The following is a 19,996-nucleotide window of genomic DNA, read 5'->3' on the forward strand; positions in this document are numbered from 1 at the left end:
ATTTGCACAATACTGAATCGCTTGCTAATTAACTGGCATTAGATTGCATGTAACAGAGTGTTAATAATGCTTAAGGGATTCAATGACCTTATCAGTATGACTCAGTTTGAGAGAAAACACAGCACACACTCGCTCTGCAAAGCGCGTTCAGTAACAGTGAAATCTAAAACACTACGCTCAATAGGAAAGTTGTCCGTTTAATGTTACGCCGATCGATGCTAATCTATTTTTGTATGTAATGACATCCACTGTAAAGCTGAGAGGCATTTTCACTCATAATGAAGTCGCTGTTTAGTTAGCGATAATTAAAAACATCAGGTTAATTGTTTTCCCAGTAAACTAATTACATGCTATTTTCATCACATAACCACGGGGTGCCTGGAGCAGAAAGACTTCATACAGATGCTGTGTGTGATATAATATCAAGGGGATTTCGCTGACGAATGTAGGTATCAGGATGGAAGAATTTGCCCTTCAGACAGACAATCTTGATCTTAAATCTCCCCTCTGTGCTTCCCATACAGTAGCAGCAGTGCAAAAAGAAACACTTTAATGCTTGGATGACTCTTAGGAACATCCACTACATTAAAGTCATAGTACTGCATGAACACAGTGACTTATTTAAAGACCCAGAACATACAGAGCCAGTGAAGCCAAAGACAACAGTTCTTCAGAGGAGACGCTTCCCAGAGAAATCTAAATGTAAACAATTCAGTATATTATAGTTATTATTGTAATTCCTTAATTTAAGGGGTTAGGGGTCTTTATGAAAGTCAGTAAGCAACCTACATGGCATGGAGTTTTGCAAGAGCAAATGTTAAATGTTAAACTCTTAAAACAATAATATCAATCTTCACAATATATCGGTACCATTTTTGGTTAATTATTTAGAAATCGTAGTTTTAATAATAATAATAATTACTAAAATATTTAATTGAATTGTTTCTCCATTTTTACATTTAGATTTTGATGTCATAACAGTGACTTGATCACTGTTAAATGCAATGTTTAGCAAAATAAAATAATTCAAATTAAAATAAATAAAATTAAAAATTATTAAAATTATAAAATATTCATTTTGTATACTGCAGATTTATAATATTGTTTTATAATGGCAATGATGCCAATTCACTTGTAGCGTTTAAAGTAATATTTAATCTAGGAATTTTATTCCTAATTTTTTATATGAAATTGTGTATAATTGTTATGAAGCATTATATTTTTTCTAAAATGTAAAACAATAAAATGTAGAAACTATTTTCACTTAACTGCTAGTGGATTTTTAAATAAATTACATATTTTGATGTAAAAAAAAAACTGCAATAGTATTTTAAGTATCTACAACATACTCCAATAAACTCAATTACAAAAATAGAGTTACTACAGTTACATTGAAAAAGATTCTGTAGCATCTTGCACTTTTATTTATTTATTTATTTTTAAAAGAGATCCTATGTGAGTTCGTGATGATGGTATCTGGTATTTGGTGTCCTACTGTATTTTTGGTTTAGTTGGTGTCTGCATGTGTTGGATTGGTGGGTCAGTAACTGTTCAGGATGTTGGATGTCACCTGTAGCCGAGTCTATTAGTGTGTGAACACGCTCTCTCATGAGACGTGAGCTCTGTGTGTCATCTATTTCCAGGCAAACCTGCGTCAGACAGAACCACCGCCTGTATTACAGAAAGGACACGGTCGTACCGTGACGTATGCATTAGCCCTCGGTGAATCTTTAACACTGAATTCATGTCTGAAAATCTGTGGCATTAACACAGTGGCATTAACACTCTGTTTTCTCTGATCATTTACTCTGACAAGGAACCACGGGAAATGAGGCGGGAGGTACCAGACTGCTCAGGCTGAAAGAAATTAAATTGAAAATGAGCTCAGTCATCCTGTATTTTTGTAAGCATTTGCAGACTGGGTGTGTAAATAGAGTAAAATGCAGTAGGGATCCGTGAGGCTTTAATAAATAATGGCCATCAGTATCTGCTGTGGTTAATATTACATTAGAGCTAATATTAAAGAGCAGTGGACCTGACATTCAGAAAAGCACAGGCAACCGATTTAATGTCTACAAGTTTTGAGAGCAGCATTTGTTTTGTTTTTTTGTGCAAATATTATTTTACACTTTATTTTATGCTATGATAATCAGGGTTATTATTATTAACTAAAACTACATTACTTATAATTAAGAAATGCTTTTAAATTTAACCCCTAAAATTAAATAATCTTAATATGGAAGACTTAAACTTCAAAATGTAGAGGATTAAAAAAAACAAAAACTATTAAATGACAAAAACACTCAATAATTCAAAAGAATTGAATGAAAACAGAAAATCTCATTAAAAATATATATAAAACTGTAGTATATACTAATAGTATTTTTATGGTAATATGATAAAAAAAATGTATCTTTCTGTGACACCAATATATTTATATTATAGATTTTCTATTTATATTCCTTATTTCTCATATTTGATGATGTGAGACTATAAAAGTCTTCTTAAATAGATGGTGCAAACAGATGAAAGTTATTCTTACATTTGATCAGTAATTAATTGTGTTTATGTTTAAATTGTCCTTGTCAAGCTCAGCAGTTCATTTATATAATGATGTTCTAAATAAAAGTGAATAATGTCATTTTTTCTCCCTTGGGCCAAAGTACAAAAATATTGATTGCATATTGTGGTGGGATGCAATGATATTTATTCATTAAGGCGGGTTTATTAGTCATTTTTGCAATGACCTTCAACCCCAATGTTTTGAATATGAATAATACCATCATGACTTTTATTCTTTATCTGTTGTTCCAGAAGTGTATTTTAAACCAGTGTTATTAAGAATCACTGAGATACTGTTACAGTGTTTACAGTTTTACGTTCTGCTTTCATGTTTATTTTACTTAGTTTACAAATATAAAAAAAAAATCCAAATATACTTAATAATTATTATCATTAATTATTCATTTTTAAGTTATTTTAGGTTTTTATATTTTATTTTATTTAACATTAATATTAATTTCATGCAATGGGAATTTTTTTTTTTTTTTATGGTTTTAGTTAACTATAATAATAACCCTGTTCCAAACATACTACAGTGGAGTGGAAATGATGTAGTTCTTTATAGTTGCTTTTGGTACATTGCAGGGCTACAATCACATATTTAGGATGGTAAGGAAATAGTCTAAAATTAGCTATTGGAAACCCATATTTGTTGACCATTAATCTGAATATTAGGTGGTTCTCAGTGGTCATTTGGGCCTGATTAGTCCAGCTTTCCAAACGAAAATTATTAGGGAAAAAGCAGAGATTTCCAGGCACAAATGTCACTGTTTCCTGAGAACATCCTGGTCACTTTCTGTTCTGACCGTAGCGTACGACTGTGTCAGAGGTCTTTGTGTATGATGACACTAGATATCCTCAGCGGCCGTTTCTAATGATGACTAACAGAAGATCAAGCAGTCAGGGACACTGTTATACACATCTTCAGCAGGACCTGCTGGCTTGATTTAGCTTCAGATGTATGGCTGTATATTTCCGTCCTCTAAGCCTCGTAAACAGGCTTTAAGCCACACCTGAGTGCGCCGAGGACATAACCTTTAATGGAATCTGACCTGATAAACACTCACTTTCATTGCTTAGTCTTTTTACGAGAGCCGTTTGCACAGCCGCACAGAAATTCTCAGGGTTTGACTCCAGCAAACACATTTTTCTGAGGTTCAGTCATTATCATCATGGGCTTGGCTGAAATTGCTTTTGTTTTCTCATTTTGACTTCTTTCAATTTAATGCATCATTTAGTTGGATCCGCTATTTATATTTCCACACACATCACTCGGGATAGAGTGGAACGTCAGAGCTTTAATGTTTCCATTGTTATATTATTCTCTCTCTCTCTTTATACATTAGAACATATTGTGATTCCTGGCTTTGAGTTGTTACCATCAGTAGCTGGATGAATCTCACACGAGCAGGTTAAAGTTCACTCCAAAATATTGTTTTTCTATTAATATAAACTTTATTTAGGGCCATTAGCCCATTACCCTTTTTGTTTGTATTACAAACAATATGTAACCATGTGTTTAATTGTCATGAAAATAATGCCAAAATGAAGCATTTCCAGGATATATTTCTCTCCAAAATCAGAATAGAGACTGATACAAATAAATATATAAATTAATAGATTGTACATACAGATAAATTGTTTTAATTAAATTTTAAATGTTATCTTTTTTTAACTATGATTACTATGAATGCAATTTGTTGTTAAAAATGTGTTTGTTATGAAAATGATATAAAAATACAGCATTTCCAGGGTATATTTCACTCCAAAATCGAAATAAGTTTTTTTTTTTAAATAAAATTTGTATATTTATTTAAAAATAAATTACAAATAAATGAAAAAAAAAAGTATTATAGTGATTTTTTTAATGAATGAATTAATACATAATTTAATAATATATATATATATATATATATATATATATATATATATATATATATATATATATATATATATATATATATATATACATATACATATATATATATATATATATATATATATATATATATTTTTTTTTTTTTTTTTTTTTTTTTTACATAAAATAAAGTAATATTCTGTATTATAATCATGATGTGCTATGATGAAATTTTGGTTAAAATGTGTTTAATTGGAATTTTTGAATGAATTCAATTAATGAAATAAAATGTACATGCAAATATGTGTAAAATATATTTGCTTTGTATTGCAGCCATCATGCATTAATGCATGCATAAATGTAAAATGATAATAATTTTTACAACGCCAAAAATTGTAATTGTAAAATAAATCTTCTAATTCAGGGTGAAATATGCCCAGTGGACAGTAACTGTTCTACAGCATCTATTCTCTTGATAGCCTGAAGATACTAATGATTAAAGTGTGCCGTTTAGAGACTATTCCCACATCGCTGTCAGTCAGTCTCTGGCTCTCCTTCACCCTTGTGTGTAAAAGCCCCTCTTGACTCGCTCTTAAAGTGCGTTACGAGGCGACTCCAGCTTTTAGCTCTGAAGACAGATGCTGCGTCTCAAGGCCAGGTGACACTTTAATTCTTTTAATGCTACGAAAAATCCAGTGGATGTGTGAACGGTTAAATATAGGCATGCAGTTTTATTTTTCTGTGGCTTTGTCCTTTATGACACCGAGCAAATCCCTTCCTCTGAAAGGTCCTTCTCTGATCACATTGAGCCGGATTTATGATGACAATTTTAATAAAAGTATTAACCTTGATTAACGGAGGAACGTTCCAGCGTGAGATCAGATCAGATGCTATAAAAAGACTTGGCCGGCATTGTGATGCATGACGTAGTTATCCGTGCATTCACACTGAAGCAGCGGCGACAGAGAGAACGATGATTTCAGAAGCATGCACACGTTTTTCTCTTTCCCAAACGCAAGCTTCCTCATTTTCTGCTCCTTGTCTGTTAATTTCAGGTCCCATTTATCATCCCCATTACATGACGAGATGAGTCTTCAATCTTTTTTTTCTCAGAGAGAGAATGAAACAGCTGAAACATCCAAATATGTATTAATAATTCATTCATATCCAAATCCAGATGTTTTTATTGCATATTCAGTGTGGTCACATGCATTAAAGCCGACAAGAGTCAACACTGAAACCTTTCTTGTCAAGTTGCATAAAAATTCATGTTTTAGAGATTTTATTCTTTGTGTGAACGTCAGTTTACATTTGATGTCAATACTGCAGGATAAAGTCATCAGTCTCAAATAAACAGATTTCTGCTATCGTCGGTTTATTGATTTGATATTGATCCTCTTTACTCATTCTTGATTATATTGGGAATGATTCATCAGTGCAGATTATTCACACTATCTGGTTGATGAATACAGATTAATATTCAGCTTTACTAACTGACTATAGAAGTAACATAGGTTGCAAATGTGATCTTACTGATTTGAAAATGAATTAGTGACTTTTTTTGTATATGCATGCTTAAAGAGAAAATATTTGAAGTGGTCGACCAATATATTTAGAAAAAAACAATGTTTTATATTTTGTTTTATAATTATAATTATTATTTTTTTAAATAATATTTGCACAACAATTTAAATGCTCATATATATATATATATATATATATATATATATATATATATATATACACATATTAGATTTATATTTTTGTAATATTTACACAGTTTGAATAAAAAATGTGTTCTAAATATTTTTTGATATTTAAATACAAAGTTTAAATATAAACTGTTATAAAAGTTTAAATACACTGTTTAACTATATGCATATTTATGAACTTTTGACTGATCATGAATTACTATTTTTGATGTTTGATCCATGCAAATATGAAGCAATTTTATGATGCCAGTCCAGTAAAATTCCTTAAACGAACTTTGAATAGGTATGTGCTCATTCCCTGTGTCTTTTTCTATTTCTAGGTTCCATCTTCCCGGAGTACAAACCCTCAGACACAGTTTTCAAGATCACGTTTTGGCTGGGCTATTTCAACAGCTGCATCAACCCCATCATCTACCCCTGCTCCAGTCAGGAGTTTAAGAAAGCCTTCCTGAGCGTGTTGGGCGCCCGCTGCCTCCGCAAGAGATCCACGCCGTCCCACGCGATCTACCAGAGCCACAGTCACCGGCACGGCCAGCTTCAGATCCTCGGCCTGACGAGCCGAGACAACCCGTCCCGCCTGAGCCCGTCCTCCTCCATCGCTCTGTCCCGCAGCCCGTCCTCCCGGGACGGCCGGGAATGGCAGGCCCCTTCCCACACATCATCGGTGGGGGCGACCGGGGTCAGCGTGGGAGCGAAAGTGGCGGGAATGTGTGGTAAAAACCTGCTGAGGACATGCTGCTGTGTGAGAATGGATCCTCCGCAGCCCGAAACGCCCGCACAGAACTCGCTTCCCGTCATCAAAATCCACCAGCTCTCGCTGTGTGAGGACGGGGATGCGGTGTGAAGGAGCACGCTGGGGAAATCACTCCACACACGCTGGCTGTGATGCCACTTTGCCAGCTGACAGGGCCTTAGACTTGAGAACACAAACTGATGAAGAAAAGCGAGCTTTCGATTGAAACGATCAGCGATGGGAACATTGAAAGCTGCTGCAACAGTGTTGATGCTTCATAAAGGCACGGATCAGCTTTACATGAAATCTCTGTCTTTTTTTATTCACTATCATGTTGTTCTAAACCTGTCAATGAACTGAAATGCAAAGGAGATTTTGCAGCTTCAACAGAGGGGAGTGCATTAATGTTATTTCTGTAAATCTCATTTGGAGCAGTTTGAACCTTCAGACAAAGTATATAGTAGATATAAAACAGTTAATTTGTGTATTTTTTTGTTATGCATCATATTTTCTACATCTGGCATTTATGGCTTATATAGTATGTTATAGAAAAATATGGAGCTCATACTCGAGGTGAAAAAAAAAAAACAATTTTATTCAGAGGCCCAAGCTGAGCAAAAACGTGCAATTCATGTGCAAGTCACTTTATCTCCCGATGTCTTAGTAAGATGATATTTTAATGCATTGGTTTATGATCAAAGCTCTTTAATTTCAAAACATATAATGCAATGCAATACAATGATGATTGAGAGATTTTTAAGAGCCTGATGATCATATTTGATACTCACAATTCAACATGATTAAAAGAAAAATGATGTATGGATAATAAAGTAAGCCCATACTTCAGTGTTCTTCTTGAAATATTACTAAAAATACAAAAGCTTTTCTTATATTTACTTCCCAGAAATCAGAACAGATTTCAGAACAAAAAGCTAATTTCATGAGCTGAAAGAGGATATTTGTATTATTTTACTGAATAAAAGTCTAAACCATCAGATAGATGACCGAAGGCATGTAGCAGAGTGTGTACAAGGTTTTCAGCAGCTTTGATCATGTTGATCATAATATATTACTGTATGCTTTAGGGTTAACTGACTATTCATCAGACAAATCAATCACATTCTTCAGAAGGTGTTGAATATAACACACAAAAATAGACTATTTTATGTTGCTTCTATTGTATTTTTTGAGCTTGATAAACACAGTTGCTGTGACCTCTCACTGTTTTATGTTTTTAGGTTTGGAATAACATGAAGTGTGAACAAATAATGACAGAAATGTAATTTTTTTAATGAACTATTACTTTAAAAGGAGGATGTTTGCTTGGACATTATAGTGGACATCATTCTGCATGGATATGTGATGATAAATATACCAGCATTTGTTTTGTTTTTTTAATTGACAGCAGTTTTATTCTAACATGTCTAATGAGTGGTATATTATATATGAGTGAAACTTCTATTTTTGGCTGTTTGTTCTCCAGTTCATATCTTCTTCATTCAGTCCTCAGAAATTGCACTACAGTTAATGGGCATGGGCTGTTTGCATTGAGTATGATTCAAAAACCCATCTCGCCTGATGATTAATCGTGGAACTGGGTATTGATCGTATAAGTGTCTTTGTGATAATCCTGCTTTGGTCGCCTTATCTGTGTGTAAAAAAATGATTCCACATCAACATCAGATACAGCTTTCCGTGTGTTTCACTGTGGGACCAACCATGTCCCTTCCCATAAGTTGTGTTCTCATTACTATGACCTCAGAAATACACAAATTTCCTTGTGATATTGATACTTGACCATAACAAAGAATATGTGGCTTAAATGCCTTCTAACAAGTGGCACTTTGTTATTGTGTTTCTTTCTCAAATGAAAGAAAACCAAATGATTCCAAAACAGAAATACCCAATAAAAAAATGACTGCATCATAAGTGTATCGGGAATCGTTGTAATTGAGCTTCCGGAACAACTGGCCATGAGAATGTCCTCGTGATTCCTATGACGTTCAAGCAGTGGACACTTTCCCCTAGTGACTGAAGGGCTATTCACTGCTGTGCTGTTTCAATCAAATATGAGAAATGGCATAAGAAGTGTGTTTACTTTTAATGTTTTGGGGTATGATGATGGCGATGTTCGGGAAACCACATACTCTAGTCTGGGGTCACAAATTCATCCCGTGAGACAGTACAGTACAGCGTTCATATTTCAAAAGCACGTGTGACAGTTATGACTGTACTTTTGGGGGTTTGTGTTCTGTTTGGTTTTTTTGCAAGAGGCCATATTTTTTTCTCTGAGCTGAAGTCCACTTATAGGGCCCTATTTTGACGATCTGAAACGCAAGTGTCAAAGCGCGAAGCGCAAGTAAGTTTGTGGGCGGGTCTCGGCGCTGTTGCTATTTTCCCGGCGGGATAAATGGCTCTTGCGCCCGGCGCAAATCTAAAGTAGGTTGGTCTGAAGTAGCTTCATTATTCATAGGTGTGGTTTGGGCGTAACGTGAAATAAACCAATCAGAGCGTCATCCAACATTCCCTTTAAAAGCAGGTGCGCAAGTTCCATTACGGATTGCTATTATTATGGCGTATTTACCAGGCGCACGCCAGGAGCGGTTCACAGCCGAGGAGACTGATGTTCTTGTAAGAGCAGTGAAAGACAGAGAAGTTGTGTTGTATGGGGATGGGAGAATAATTAGCCTGAATAATTTGTGAGCTAGTTTTATGCCTATTTTTTTTTTCACATCTTCGTGGCACACCACAATGATTTCCGTCATCTCATGTGTTAATATTTTTTTAGTGTAACAATTTATGATTTGCAAAAATAACTGTTGCATCTGTGTAGATTACATGAGCAAAGTGTATGCGCGTTGTGCACGCTATACATTATGGCCAAGCATGCGCCCTTAAAATAGCATAATGAACAACGCGCAACGCGCCACTGACTTTAGACTAGGTTTTTTCTGGTCAGTGGCGCAATTGTTTAATGGAACAGCAAAATAGCACCAGGGATCGTTTGCGCCGGAACACGCCTCCTTTTTTGCGCTGAACCGCCCAGGGAGCGCAAGTTCATTCACTAGTTTAGCGACGTGCTTCTGTGGAGGGAAAAGCGCGCTTTGCGCGGGTGCAAAATAGGAATGACACATGCGTCGGTGTACAAAGTCAATTGCGCTGGGTGCAAGATAGGGCCCATAATGTTAACAGGAAGTTGTCCATATTTATATATAGTAAGCACACTTATAATAAGCATTTGAAAACGCAACAACCATCTTCCCAAATTTGTACTAAGAATAGTTCAGTTTCTTAACACACACACACTCACACAAGTTTGTTAAGAAGTCTGGTGGTTGTTTAGTCAAAAGAGTCCGTCAGCAAGATGTTGTTGCTGTTTTATTTTATTGTTAGCCAGCTTTATTTTTTGAAAATTACAAGTAAACCTTGAAATGTAATACACTTCTCAACAAGCCGCATGAATTGAGGTGTCATTCACAATCGGCGCACGGTGAGTTAACACTGAAGCTCAAGGGTTTGTTCGAACCCATACCCCTTATTCTTAGCAATAGTAATCAGGATGCTTGTCTTAGCAAACAGCACGAATATTATAAATCACTGTGGCTTCTCAGAATGTCTGTTTTTGATTTATGGCAGTGTTCAGAAAAAGCCTGTTTGAGAAGCATAAACCGAATCATCTGGGAAAAGGTTATTTTCACAGTAGGAGAATAGTTGTGACTAGTCCAAAACCTTTCCTCTATACAATATCTTCAACATCTTATCAGCACTGTTCACAGCGTTTCTGAGAACGTCTCAGATCATTTCGTGTTATGGAAGGTGGACAGGGCCAAAGGTCCTCAAATGAAATCAAATGTTAACGTAAAGTTTGACCTTGCATCGGTATGTTATGTGTACATTATGAATATATAATGTCATATCATTTTTAGCTGTTTAGTTCTTTCTCAGCTAGAAAAGTCTTTATTCACATTGTAACATTAATTAATTTACTAGCACAGTGGCTATCAGTAAAGCAATGCCACCATAAGGTCCAATATTTGGGTAAATCTAGAGGTAAATGTGTATTACGTCGGAACATAGCCAGAATGTGCATATGCTGAAATGTTTAAATTTGTCTTAACGCTTGGTCTTAACACAAGGCAAAGAATGTGTGTGACTACACATACAAAAGAAACACATTCAAAATGACCATGTTAATGCAGACAAACAGTCTGTGTTGATATGGTCAAATTTCACATATTACATTTAAAGGTTTTTGGCCCCGTCCACCTTCCATATCTAGTGGCATCTCGTACCATAGACGGTGCTTCGAAATCACTTATTTTCAAGCAGGCGTTTATTGCACAAGTGTCATATTCGCTGTCTTCCTCTTTATCCCTGTGTTGATGTGGGGCACCAGACCACCATCTTTCTTCCAAATGTAAATTTGGTTTAGTGCAATCTAATATATTAAAAAGGCACAGAAGGTCAAACGCAGTGGTACGCTACTAATAATACAATCAGAATAAATCTATAGAACTCAGCATATTGCAGGTTTAGCAGACAAAATGTTCAGCTAATGTTGAAGTTTCTTCTAATTTCCAGTCTTTTATTCGGATTCAGTAAAAGTCAACAGTGACCAAAGGCTGCTAAATTCAACAATAAATGCCATTTAAGACTGTTTAACAATGAATTTCTTTAACAATGAATTTTCTGTGAGACATAATGTGCATGGGTGAGTTGTGCACAATAAGACCTGGAACAGGCTGTACACTCTCAGAAGAAAAGGTACAAAAGCTGTCACTGGGGCACCCGGGGAACCATTTGAATAGGTACACTTTAAGCACATGTGCCTTTAAAGTACCAACATGGACTCAAAAGATGTACAAAGATGTTTTTTATGATAAAGTCTTATCTTGAACCACAATTTAAAAAAAAAAAGTCTAAACTATCCACATATATTTCAAGTCTTCTGAAGTCTTGTTTGTGGCAAAAATAAAATCTTCCTTCCAAGGCAAAATTATTCATTATATGATACTCGGATCGGGATCGCAAATCATTTGAGTCAGTTTGAAAGTTTGGAGCAGGTTCGTGAATCATTTGAGTCAGTTTGGGGATCGCAAATCATTTGAATCGGTTCGGGAGTTCGGAGTGTGTTCGCAAATCATTTGAGTCAGTTCGGGAGTTCAAAGCAGGTTTGCGAATCATTTGAGTCATTTTGAGAGTTCGGAGCGGGATCGCGAATAATTTGAGTCAGTTCGGGAGTTCGGAGAGGGTTCGTGAATCATTTGAGTCAGTTTAGGGATTGCGAATCATTTGAATCAGTTCGGGAGTTCGTAGGGGGTTCGCGTATCATTTGAGTCAGTTTAGGGATTGCGAATCATTTGAATCAGTTCGGGAGTTTGTAGCGGGTTTGCAAATCATTTGAATCAGTTCGGGAGTTTGTAGCGGGTTTGCAAATCATTTGAGTCAGTTCGGGAGTTTGTAGCGGGTTTGCAAATCATTTGAATCAGTTCGGGAGTTCAAAGCGGGTTCGCGAATCATTTGAGTCAGTTTGGGGTTCGCTAGTCATACCTGTATATGGATAGGCATTTTTAACTAATTTAGTAGCTAGTTCTAATTACGTTTTAGGTGTGATATGTGAACTCGTATTTTTTTGTTTTAATGATGTGCCTTTAACAGTATCAAGTATATTAAAAAACTAAACAAATCGTGCCTAAAAATTGCATGCATCTAGGCTAATGTAAAGTTACATGATGAAGTCATACTAGTGCGCGTGTGCATTTTGAGTGCGTTCTTTCACTGCATTATTCGGTGTATTCAAATGCATTTATGAATGCATGTGAATTATCACAAAATTCAAGATATGGGGGATAGAAAATGTATATATTTATATCATTTCATGTAGTTAATCAATATCACACGAAGAATAGCATTTCAGTTTTCCTCCAAAAATCAGAATGATTAAAATGTGATATTATGTTACCACAAACAATAATTTAATTACAAATACAAAATTTTGCAGAATAATGTAATATATGAATGAATAATAGCCTAAAGAACCTTTGAGCCAAAAGGGTTCTTTCCTGTCATTATAGAACCTTTTCTCTTTGGAGTTGAGTAAAGAACCCTATGGTTCTATATAGAACCCCAATGAACCTTTTTTTTCTAAGAGTGTGTTGTCATAACGTTCATCTTGGAGATTGAAAATGTTTCTTTTTTAAGATCCCAGGAGCCCAAATTCAGACCCAAAACAATAAAACCCACAGAAGAGGTTGGACTTCAAAGGAGAAATCTTTATATTACCAAACTGCAGGGAGAGGAACAATAGATATAAGTCATGATCTGCAAGATTAACCACAATCTAATGTGATCCGACCACCTCAGAGAAAACTCTGAAACAAAGAGTTCTCGTGTGTTCTGATTGGTGGATGATGATGATGAGTGGATAAAGACTAGAGTAATCAAATAGTGAGAGAGTGATCTGGTTTACATTAATTTCAATAAATGTTATGAAATTAGAGAACTAAGCCAATTAGGGTTGCCACCCGTCCCTTAAAATACGGAATCGTCCCGTATTTGAGAATAAAATAGCGCGTCCCGTTTTGAATCAATACGGGACGGGGTTTGAAAGAATAGCGGAGGCTGCTCCAGATAACCCCCAGCGTCCAGCGCTGAAACAAAAGTGGATTCAAAAGTACCAACGAGACTGGGAGGAATCGAAGCGGAAATGACTATCAAGCACAATTTGTCGGCGAGTGTTCTGTTGCGCATGGTGGCTTGTCAGATGTGCGACAGCATGCCTCGGGAGAACAACATTCATACACTTTACAATAAGGTTCATTTATTAAACATTAGTGTATTTACTAACATGAACTAACAATGAGTAAGAAATACATTTGTTACAGCATTTATTCATCTTTGTTAATGTTAGTTAATAGAAATAAAGCTGTTCATTGTTCATGTTAGTTCAGTGCATTAACTAGGCCTACTATTAACAAGATTTTAATAAAGTATTATTAAATGTGGAAATCAACATGAACAAAGATGAACAATTGATGTATAAAATGCAGATCATTATTAGTTAATGTTAATTAATGTAGTTAACTAATGAACCGTATTTTAAAGTGTTAGCGACTTGTTTATTACGGTTAAGGTGTACAGTCAGACACATAAGCATTATTTTAATAAGAGAGATATAATAATCGCAAATCATTTGAGTCAGTTCGGGAGTTCAAAGCAGGTTCGTGAATCATTTGAGTCAGTTCGGGAACTAGGAGCGGTATTGCGAATCATTTGAGTCTGTTCGGGAGCTTGGAGCGGGATCGCGAATCATTTGAGTCAGTCTGGGGATCGCGAATCATTTGAGTCAGTTTGGGAGTTCGGAGCCGGTTCGCGAATCATTTGAGTCAGTCTGGGGATCGCGAATTATTTGAGTCAGTTAGGGAGTTCGGAGCGGGATCGCGAATCAGTTCGGGAGTTCGGAGCCGGTTCGCGAATCATTTGAGTCAGTTCGGGAACTAGGAGCGGGATCGCGAATCATTTGAGTCTGTTCGGGAGCTTGGAGCGGGATCGCGAATCATTTGAGTCAGTCTGGGGATCGCGAATCATTTGAGTCAGTTTGGGAGTTCGGAGCCGGTTCGCGAATCATTTGAGTCAGTTTGGGGATCGCGAATCATTTTAAAAAGTGCACTGCACGCATTTAGACTAATGTAAAGTTACATGATGAAGTCATACTAGTGTGCGTGAGCATTTTGAGTGCGTTCTTTCACTGCATTATTCGGTGTATTCAAATGTAGCTATTTATGAATGCATGTGAATGATCACAAAATTCAAGATATGGGGGTTAGAAAATGTATATATTTATATCATTTTATGTAGTTAATCAATATCACACGAAGAGTGCCATTTCAGTTTTTCTCCAAAAATCAGGATGATTAAAATGTGATATTGTGTTACTATAAATAATAATTTAATTACAAATACAAAATAATAGCCTAAAGAACCTTTGTGCCAAAAGGGTTCATTATTCATTATTTTTTTATAAACTTTCATAAAAACCAATATAGTAATTATGCAAAAACGATCATCTCCTAAATACTATTTAATCTGTTCATGCCAATATATTTATCAAGTTATCACACATTACTGAAAATGTGAAGAAGGGACACTATGATAGTTATCCATTTTCATGTCGTGCATATAATAGTACTCACATAAGGACTCATAATTTACTTGAAAAGATACACGTCCATTGTGTAACTGCATCATCTATACAAACCATTGTGCTTGGACCCCTTATGATCAACTTGATTTAAACCACATTGTTTCGGTTACCTTGTGTGTCATTGCCCACAACGTGACGGTGACAGGACTGTGAAATAGAAAACATGGGGAAAATAGGCAGAACTTATTTCGCATCCAGCTAGACAACCCTGTCGTAGCTGTTATCATAGCCTAGGCTTTTTTATTAGAAAAGAAAACAGCAAGCTCAAGAATGTTGGGCACACAAGTACTGTGGCTCTTTTGCCCCATGGCAAATTCTAGGCAATTCTAGTTATTATTATTATTGTAGTATAGTGTAGTACAGGAAAAAAAAACTGGTTAAATGACAGATTTTTTTATTAAATTAACAATAATTTATTTGCATTGAATAAAAGTCAACAGAGATCAAAAACAGATCAAAGACATAATAAAAGTAGTATTCCACACTGCATCAAGTCTTGTGAAGTCTTAATATTAAAAATCTTTAAGATCCATTAGTTTGCGAAACAGCAACTTTGTACAATATGTGTTGACATGCAAATTATAAATAATAATAAATAATAAAAAAGATTGTCCCTTGATTTCACAGACAATGCTTAAAATTAGTCCCAGACTAAAATGCATCAGCTGTTGGAACTGAAATAAACTTGACATTGACACAGTAAGGTTTTTTATAAGACATGTTTATTAATGTCCTAATTGAACTATGATTGTCTGTGAAACCATGCCTAAATGTTTATTTTTGTCTGACATTAATTCTTTTGCATATCTGAAGGGTATTTTTTTTTTCATACAAGTCTGTCTTGAATTTGTCACTGGCCTGACACACCAAGGTTGCACATTTCCTGGGTCTGAATAACACAGCGTTCTCACGGGACTGAGATACGCTTCATTCAGGCCTGCGTGAGAGCCGCTCCAAACATAGTGCACATGAGAAAGCCATCGCCCACAGAAACATGGCAACATGAAAATGTCTGCTTAAAAGTCCAACCCTCGCTCAAAGGATCGTGTGTTTAGATCCAAGACAATCATTTACCTTCATACTGATGATCAAGGATTCTGAAAATGGTATTTATGTATACAAAATATGTGTTTACAGAAATCAATCATTCACAACACATCTACACTTTATACCTCCATGCACATTAATGCAGAAACGTTTCCTGAAATTACTGTACGGTACATATGGTGGTTACTGTGCAGCTGTACAGCACCAGAAATCAAGCAAAGATTTATTGTGGAAACACGTGAAAATGTGCATCACTTTCACTGCAGATGTTTTTTATCTATAGAAAGGTTGAACAAAGATCAACATTATAATGCATCAACCTCAGAATTTATATATATATACAAGTATTTTATTTCTGATATAGTTTCAAGGCAACATTTCTCATCTCCATTGAGTTTGCCTTTATTAATATTTTGTGTCTTCATTTGATTATTAGTAAAAAACAACATTTCTAAACTATGTGAAAATTGTGATTAGACATACTGATTGACTGCTAAGATTTCTTTTTTCTACTACGTTTAATTTAACCATCGAAATTGAGTCCAGAAAAATTCAAAGGGATTTTATAAAGGCCTATATAAAAAATACAATTAATAAACACAACAAAATTACTAAAAACATTTAAAAGAACTAATTCAAGATAAAATATATAAACTATAATGGCATCTCAATGATCCTAAAATATCAGTACAGATCATTGTTAATTATTTAGTGCAATTTTGAATTTCAAGTTGTTTTGATTTCATGATGAACAACCAATTTGGTCCAGATTCAGAATTTACCTCAATTAACTGCAATTCAGTAACAAACAACATGCTGTGTTTTCTGAATGGTTCAGGAGCAAACTGTGCTCATTAAAGGCCAAAATGGCTCTTTAAAAATCAATACTGGAGGCAAATACGGCCCTGTCGTACAGCTCCACTGCTAAAAAATTAATTATGTATACAGAAGATCAGACAATAGCCAGTCATGTGATGATCTCTAATGGGCTCTTGCCACAAGACAGCGGAGGAGAACTGAAAAACTTGTCAGGGTCATTAGTGTAGTCCTGGTGCCGCGGGGGAAGACAGAGCCTGCTCAACATCATCCGACAGGAACTTTAAATGGGAGCTTGTGTACATTTGCATCCCTTTTCAGAAGCCCTCTCATGTGGGAGGATGAAATCGCCTCATGCTCTCCCTCAGTAAAACTAGCTTCAAATGAGCACACATGAACAGAAAGTTATATATATATATATATATATATATATATATATATATATATATATATATATATAGAGAGAGAGAGAGAGAGAGAGAGAGAGAGAGAGAGAGAGAGAGAGAGAGAGAGAGAGAGATTTACAATGATATAGTACCATGGTAATTTGGTTTTTGAATATGGTAATCATTTAGTACTATAATATTGCACAACCTTGACTTTCAATCGACTCATAATTAGTTTTTTTTTTTTTTTTTTTTTTTTCTTCAAATACATTATAATGAGCCACAGGTCCAGATGTGTCTTTTTCTCTGACCTACAACACCTCCTACTGTTCTAATGTGAGCATAACACAGAGTTTGAACACTTTGGCTGTTCAAAACAGCATACTACTTCATTTATGCAGTATGAAGCCAATACTCCATTATGAATTTTCCAAAATTATCCAAAATGCGCTACAGAGCAAAACATTCTCAATGCATTGACACAGCATTGTCAGAAGAAGAAAAAAATAATTTGCTGTTTATTACTCACCCTCAGGACATCCAGCATGTAGTTTTCCTTCTATGCAGGAACAGTGCAAAAGATTCAGCTGAAACCAAACCACGGTTTTTGATGATTCATAAAAGTCGAGGGTTAAGAAAAAGTAGATCCAAAAACGCAAAAAATGAAAATATATATAATGTTCCTGAAAATATATTAAGGTCTTATGAAGTGAAACGATCGGTCTGTGTATGAAACTTACACATTATTTACAACAGTACTACCTGTGCTCCAGAGTCAGGTAAATATGGCACGTGCGCGCTCACGCGTTCTCTCATATGACGTAAGCACCTACGTGAACTGCAGCCATGCTGTTTTTGTTTTTTATTACTTGAAAGAACATAAAAAATACCAAGTAAACAGCAATAATAAAACTCTTAATACATTTCCAAGAAGTCCAATAGCAGCACAACAAAGACATACATATAAACAAAATAAACATAATCAGAACTTTAAGAAAGAAATATATATAAATAAATAAATACTATACAAGGACCTTAATCATCAAAAAATAAATGTAAAAGATTACACAGTTTATTTTATTTTTATTTTTTATGTCACATGAGTTTTAAGGATATGAAGAATACAATTAAATATTTCTGGAAAAGTGGGGTTTATTTATGAATGACCTGGTCAAAAGCACAGTATTATTAACACAAAATTCACCATTACAATTCCAAGAAAAAACTATATTTTACAGTTTTAAAATCAAAGTCAGGTAGCATAGAAGTCTTCCCAGAATTTTTTTAAAAATAATTTGCATATTTAAAACAGATGTTCCAATGACTCTGTGTAATGAGGTGCACTGATTGCAAGCCAAATTAACTCATTACAGGGATAAATATCGTAAATAATTAAAAATCTATACTTTTTGGTAGAATTGGAGAAATCTTGTTCTTATTCAAACCACTTTATCTTCGGGAGAATCCGAAACAAGGGGTCTCTTCTTTACTTTAAAAGGGAAGATCAGTGTGTTTAAAACCTTATTCTTACCGCTCTGCTCCCAGAGATGATTAGATTACCTGATCTTGGTATCACACCTTTAATAAACTGAACCAAACCAGCAAGGAACAGCTTTCACCAAAGACACATATTATTCCTGAGTACAATTAATATTGTATTTTTCACAAAAATAATCATAACTAAGGAAATTACTGTCATAATGTGCACAATGGACCAGATACCTTTGTCCATCCAGTCCTCAAAAATAGCAAATTTCCTTTTAATAAGGATACACTATTATTACTCAAAGAACAACTATGTGGGGAAAAGTTGTGTTTTTGTTTAATTTTGACGGCTCAAATGTTTTGATTTTAGAAGAGAAGCTAAACCGAACAGAATGTTTATTGCTATGAGGAAGTCTTGGAGCCATCTCTGCTTAAGGCTACCATTCATTACATCGAAATCAATTCTGTTAAACCTTCCCTCAATGACTCACTTCACCACATCTGGCTTTCTTATATAATGCTGCTTGTTTTTCCAAATAAATGTATACTGAGTTTGATAAATGTCATGTATCAGATACTCAAAGAAAATGCTGGTTAAATCAACCTGGAAAGTGCTTCAGATTTCTGTATGAGAATTCTGCCAAATATACAGATATCTCTAACCACGTATTTAAAATGTTTGTAAGTTTGTTTCGTCATATTATCAACCAAATATTTTTTTTCTCTTAAGTAATAACAGTTCCTAACGTTTAACCTATATTTTAATGGAATATTAAACAATTGAGATCCAGTGTGATTATGAAGTGCCATCAGCTCACGCTTTTTTAAATTCAATTTGTCGACTAGAAGCTATTGAGAAACCGATGAGACACCAGATTAACGGCACGTGGAATCTGCTCTTCTTCGCCAAGAAACAGGGTGGTATCATCTGCTAGTTGATTTATTAATAGCTGACTCCCTAAAACAAAAAAAAAACCTGATATCTTTACTATTTTTCACATAAATTGCAAACAGTTCATCTATTAAAATGACTTGGGATCCCCTTGACTGCAGCCAAGGTTTATGTGTGTGTGAAAGGTGGCTTGGATTTAGTAAAAGCAGTAGGCTTGTATTGTTAATTATTGTCTTATCTTATAGTTAAAAAATACATTTAGTAATAAAATTTGTGTGTGTGTGTGTGTATAAAAAAAGGAA

General features: G+C 34.9%; 1 protein-coding gene across 1 annotated transcript in view; it reads left to right on the forward strand.

Annotated features, from left to right (window-relative positions):
• The window catches only part of LOC113052821 (alpha-1A adrenergic receptor-like), a 29,934-nt gene extending 21,151 nt beyond the window's left edge, over positions 1 to 8,783 (forward strand). Inside the window, exon 2 of the mRNA XM_026217274.1 lies at positions 6,453 to 8,783. Coding sequence (XP_026073059.1) covers positions 6,453 to 6,976 — 524 coding nt within the window. The 3' untranslated portion in view covers positions 6,977 to 8,783. The remainder of the gene's footprint in view (positions 1 to 6,452) is intronic.
• The last annotated feature ends 11,213 nt before the right edge of the window (positions 8,784 to 19,996 follow it).

This window comes from Carassius auratus, chromosome 33, assembly GCF_003368295.1.
Source record: "Carassius auratus strain Wakin chromosome 33, ASM336829v1, whole genome shotgun sequence".
Classification (NCBI taxonomy): domain Eukaryota; kingdom Metazoa; phylum Chordata; class Actinopteri; order Cypriniformes; family Cyprinidae; genus Carassius; species Carassius auratus.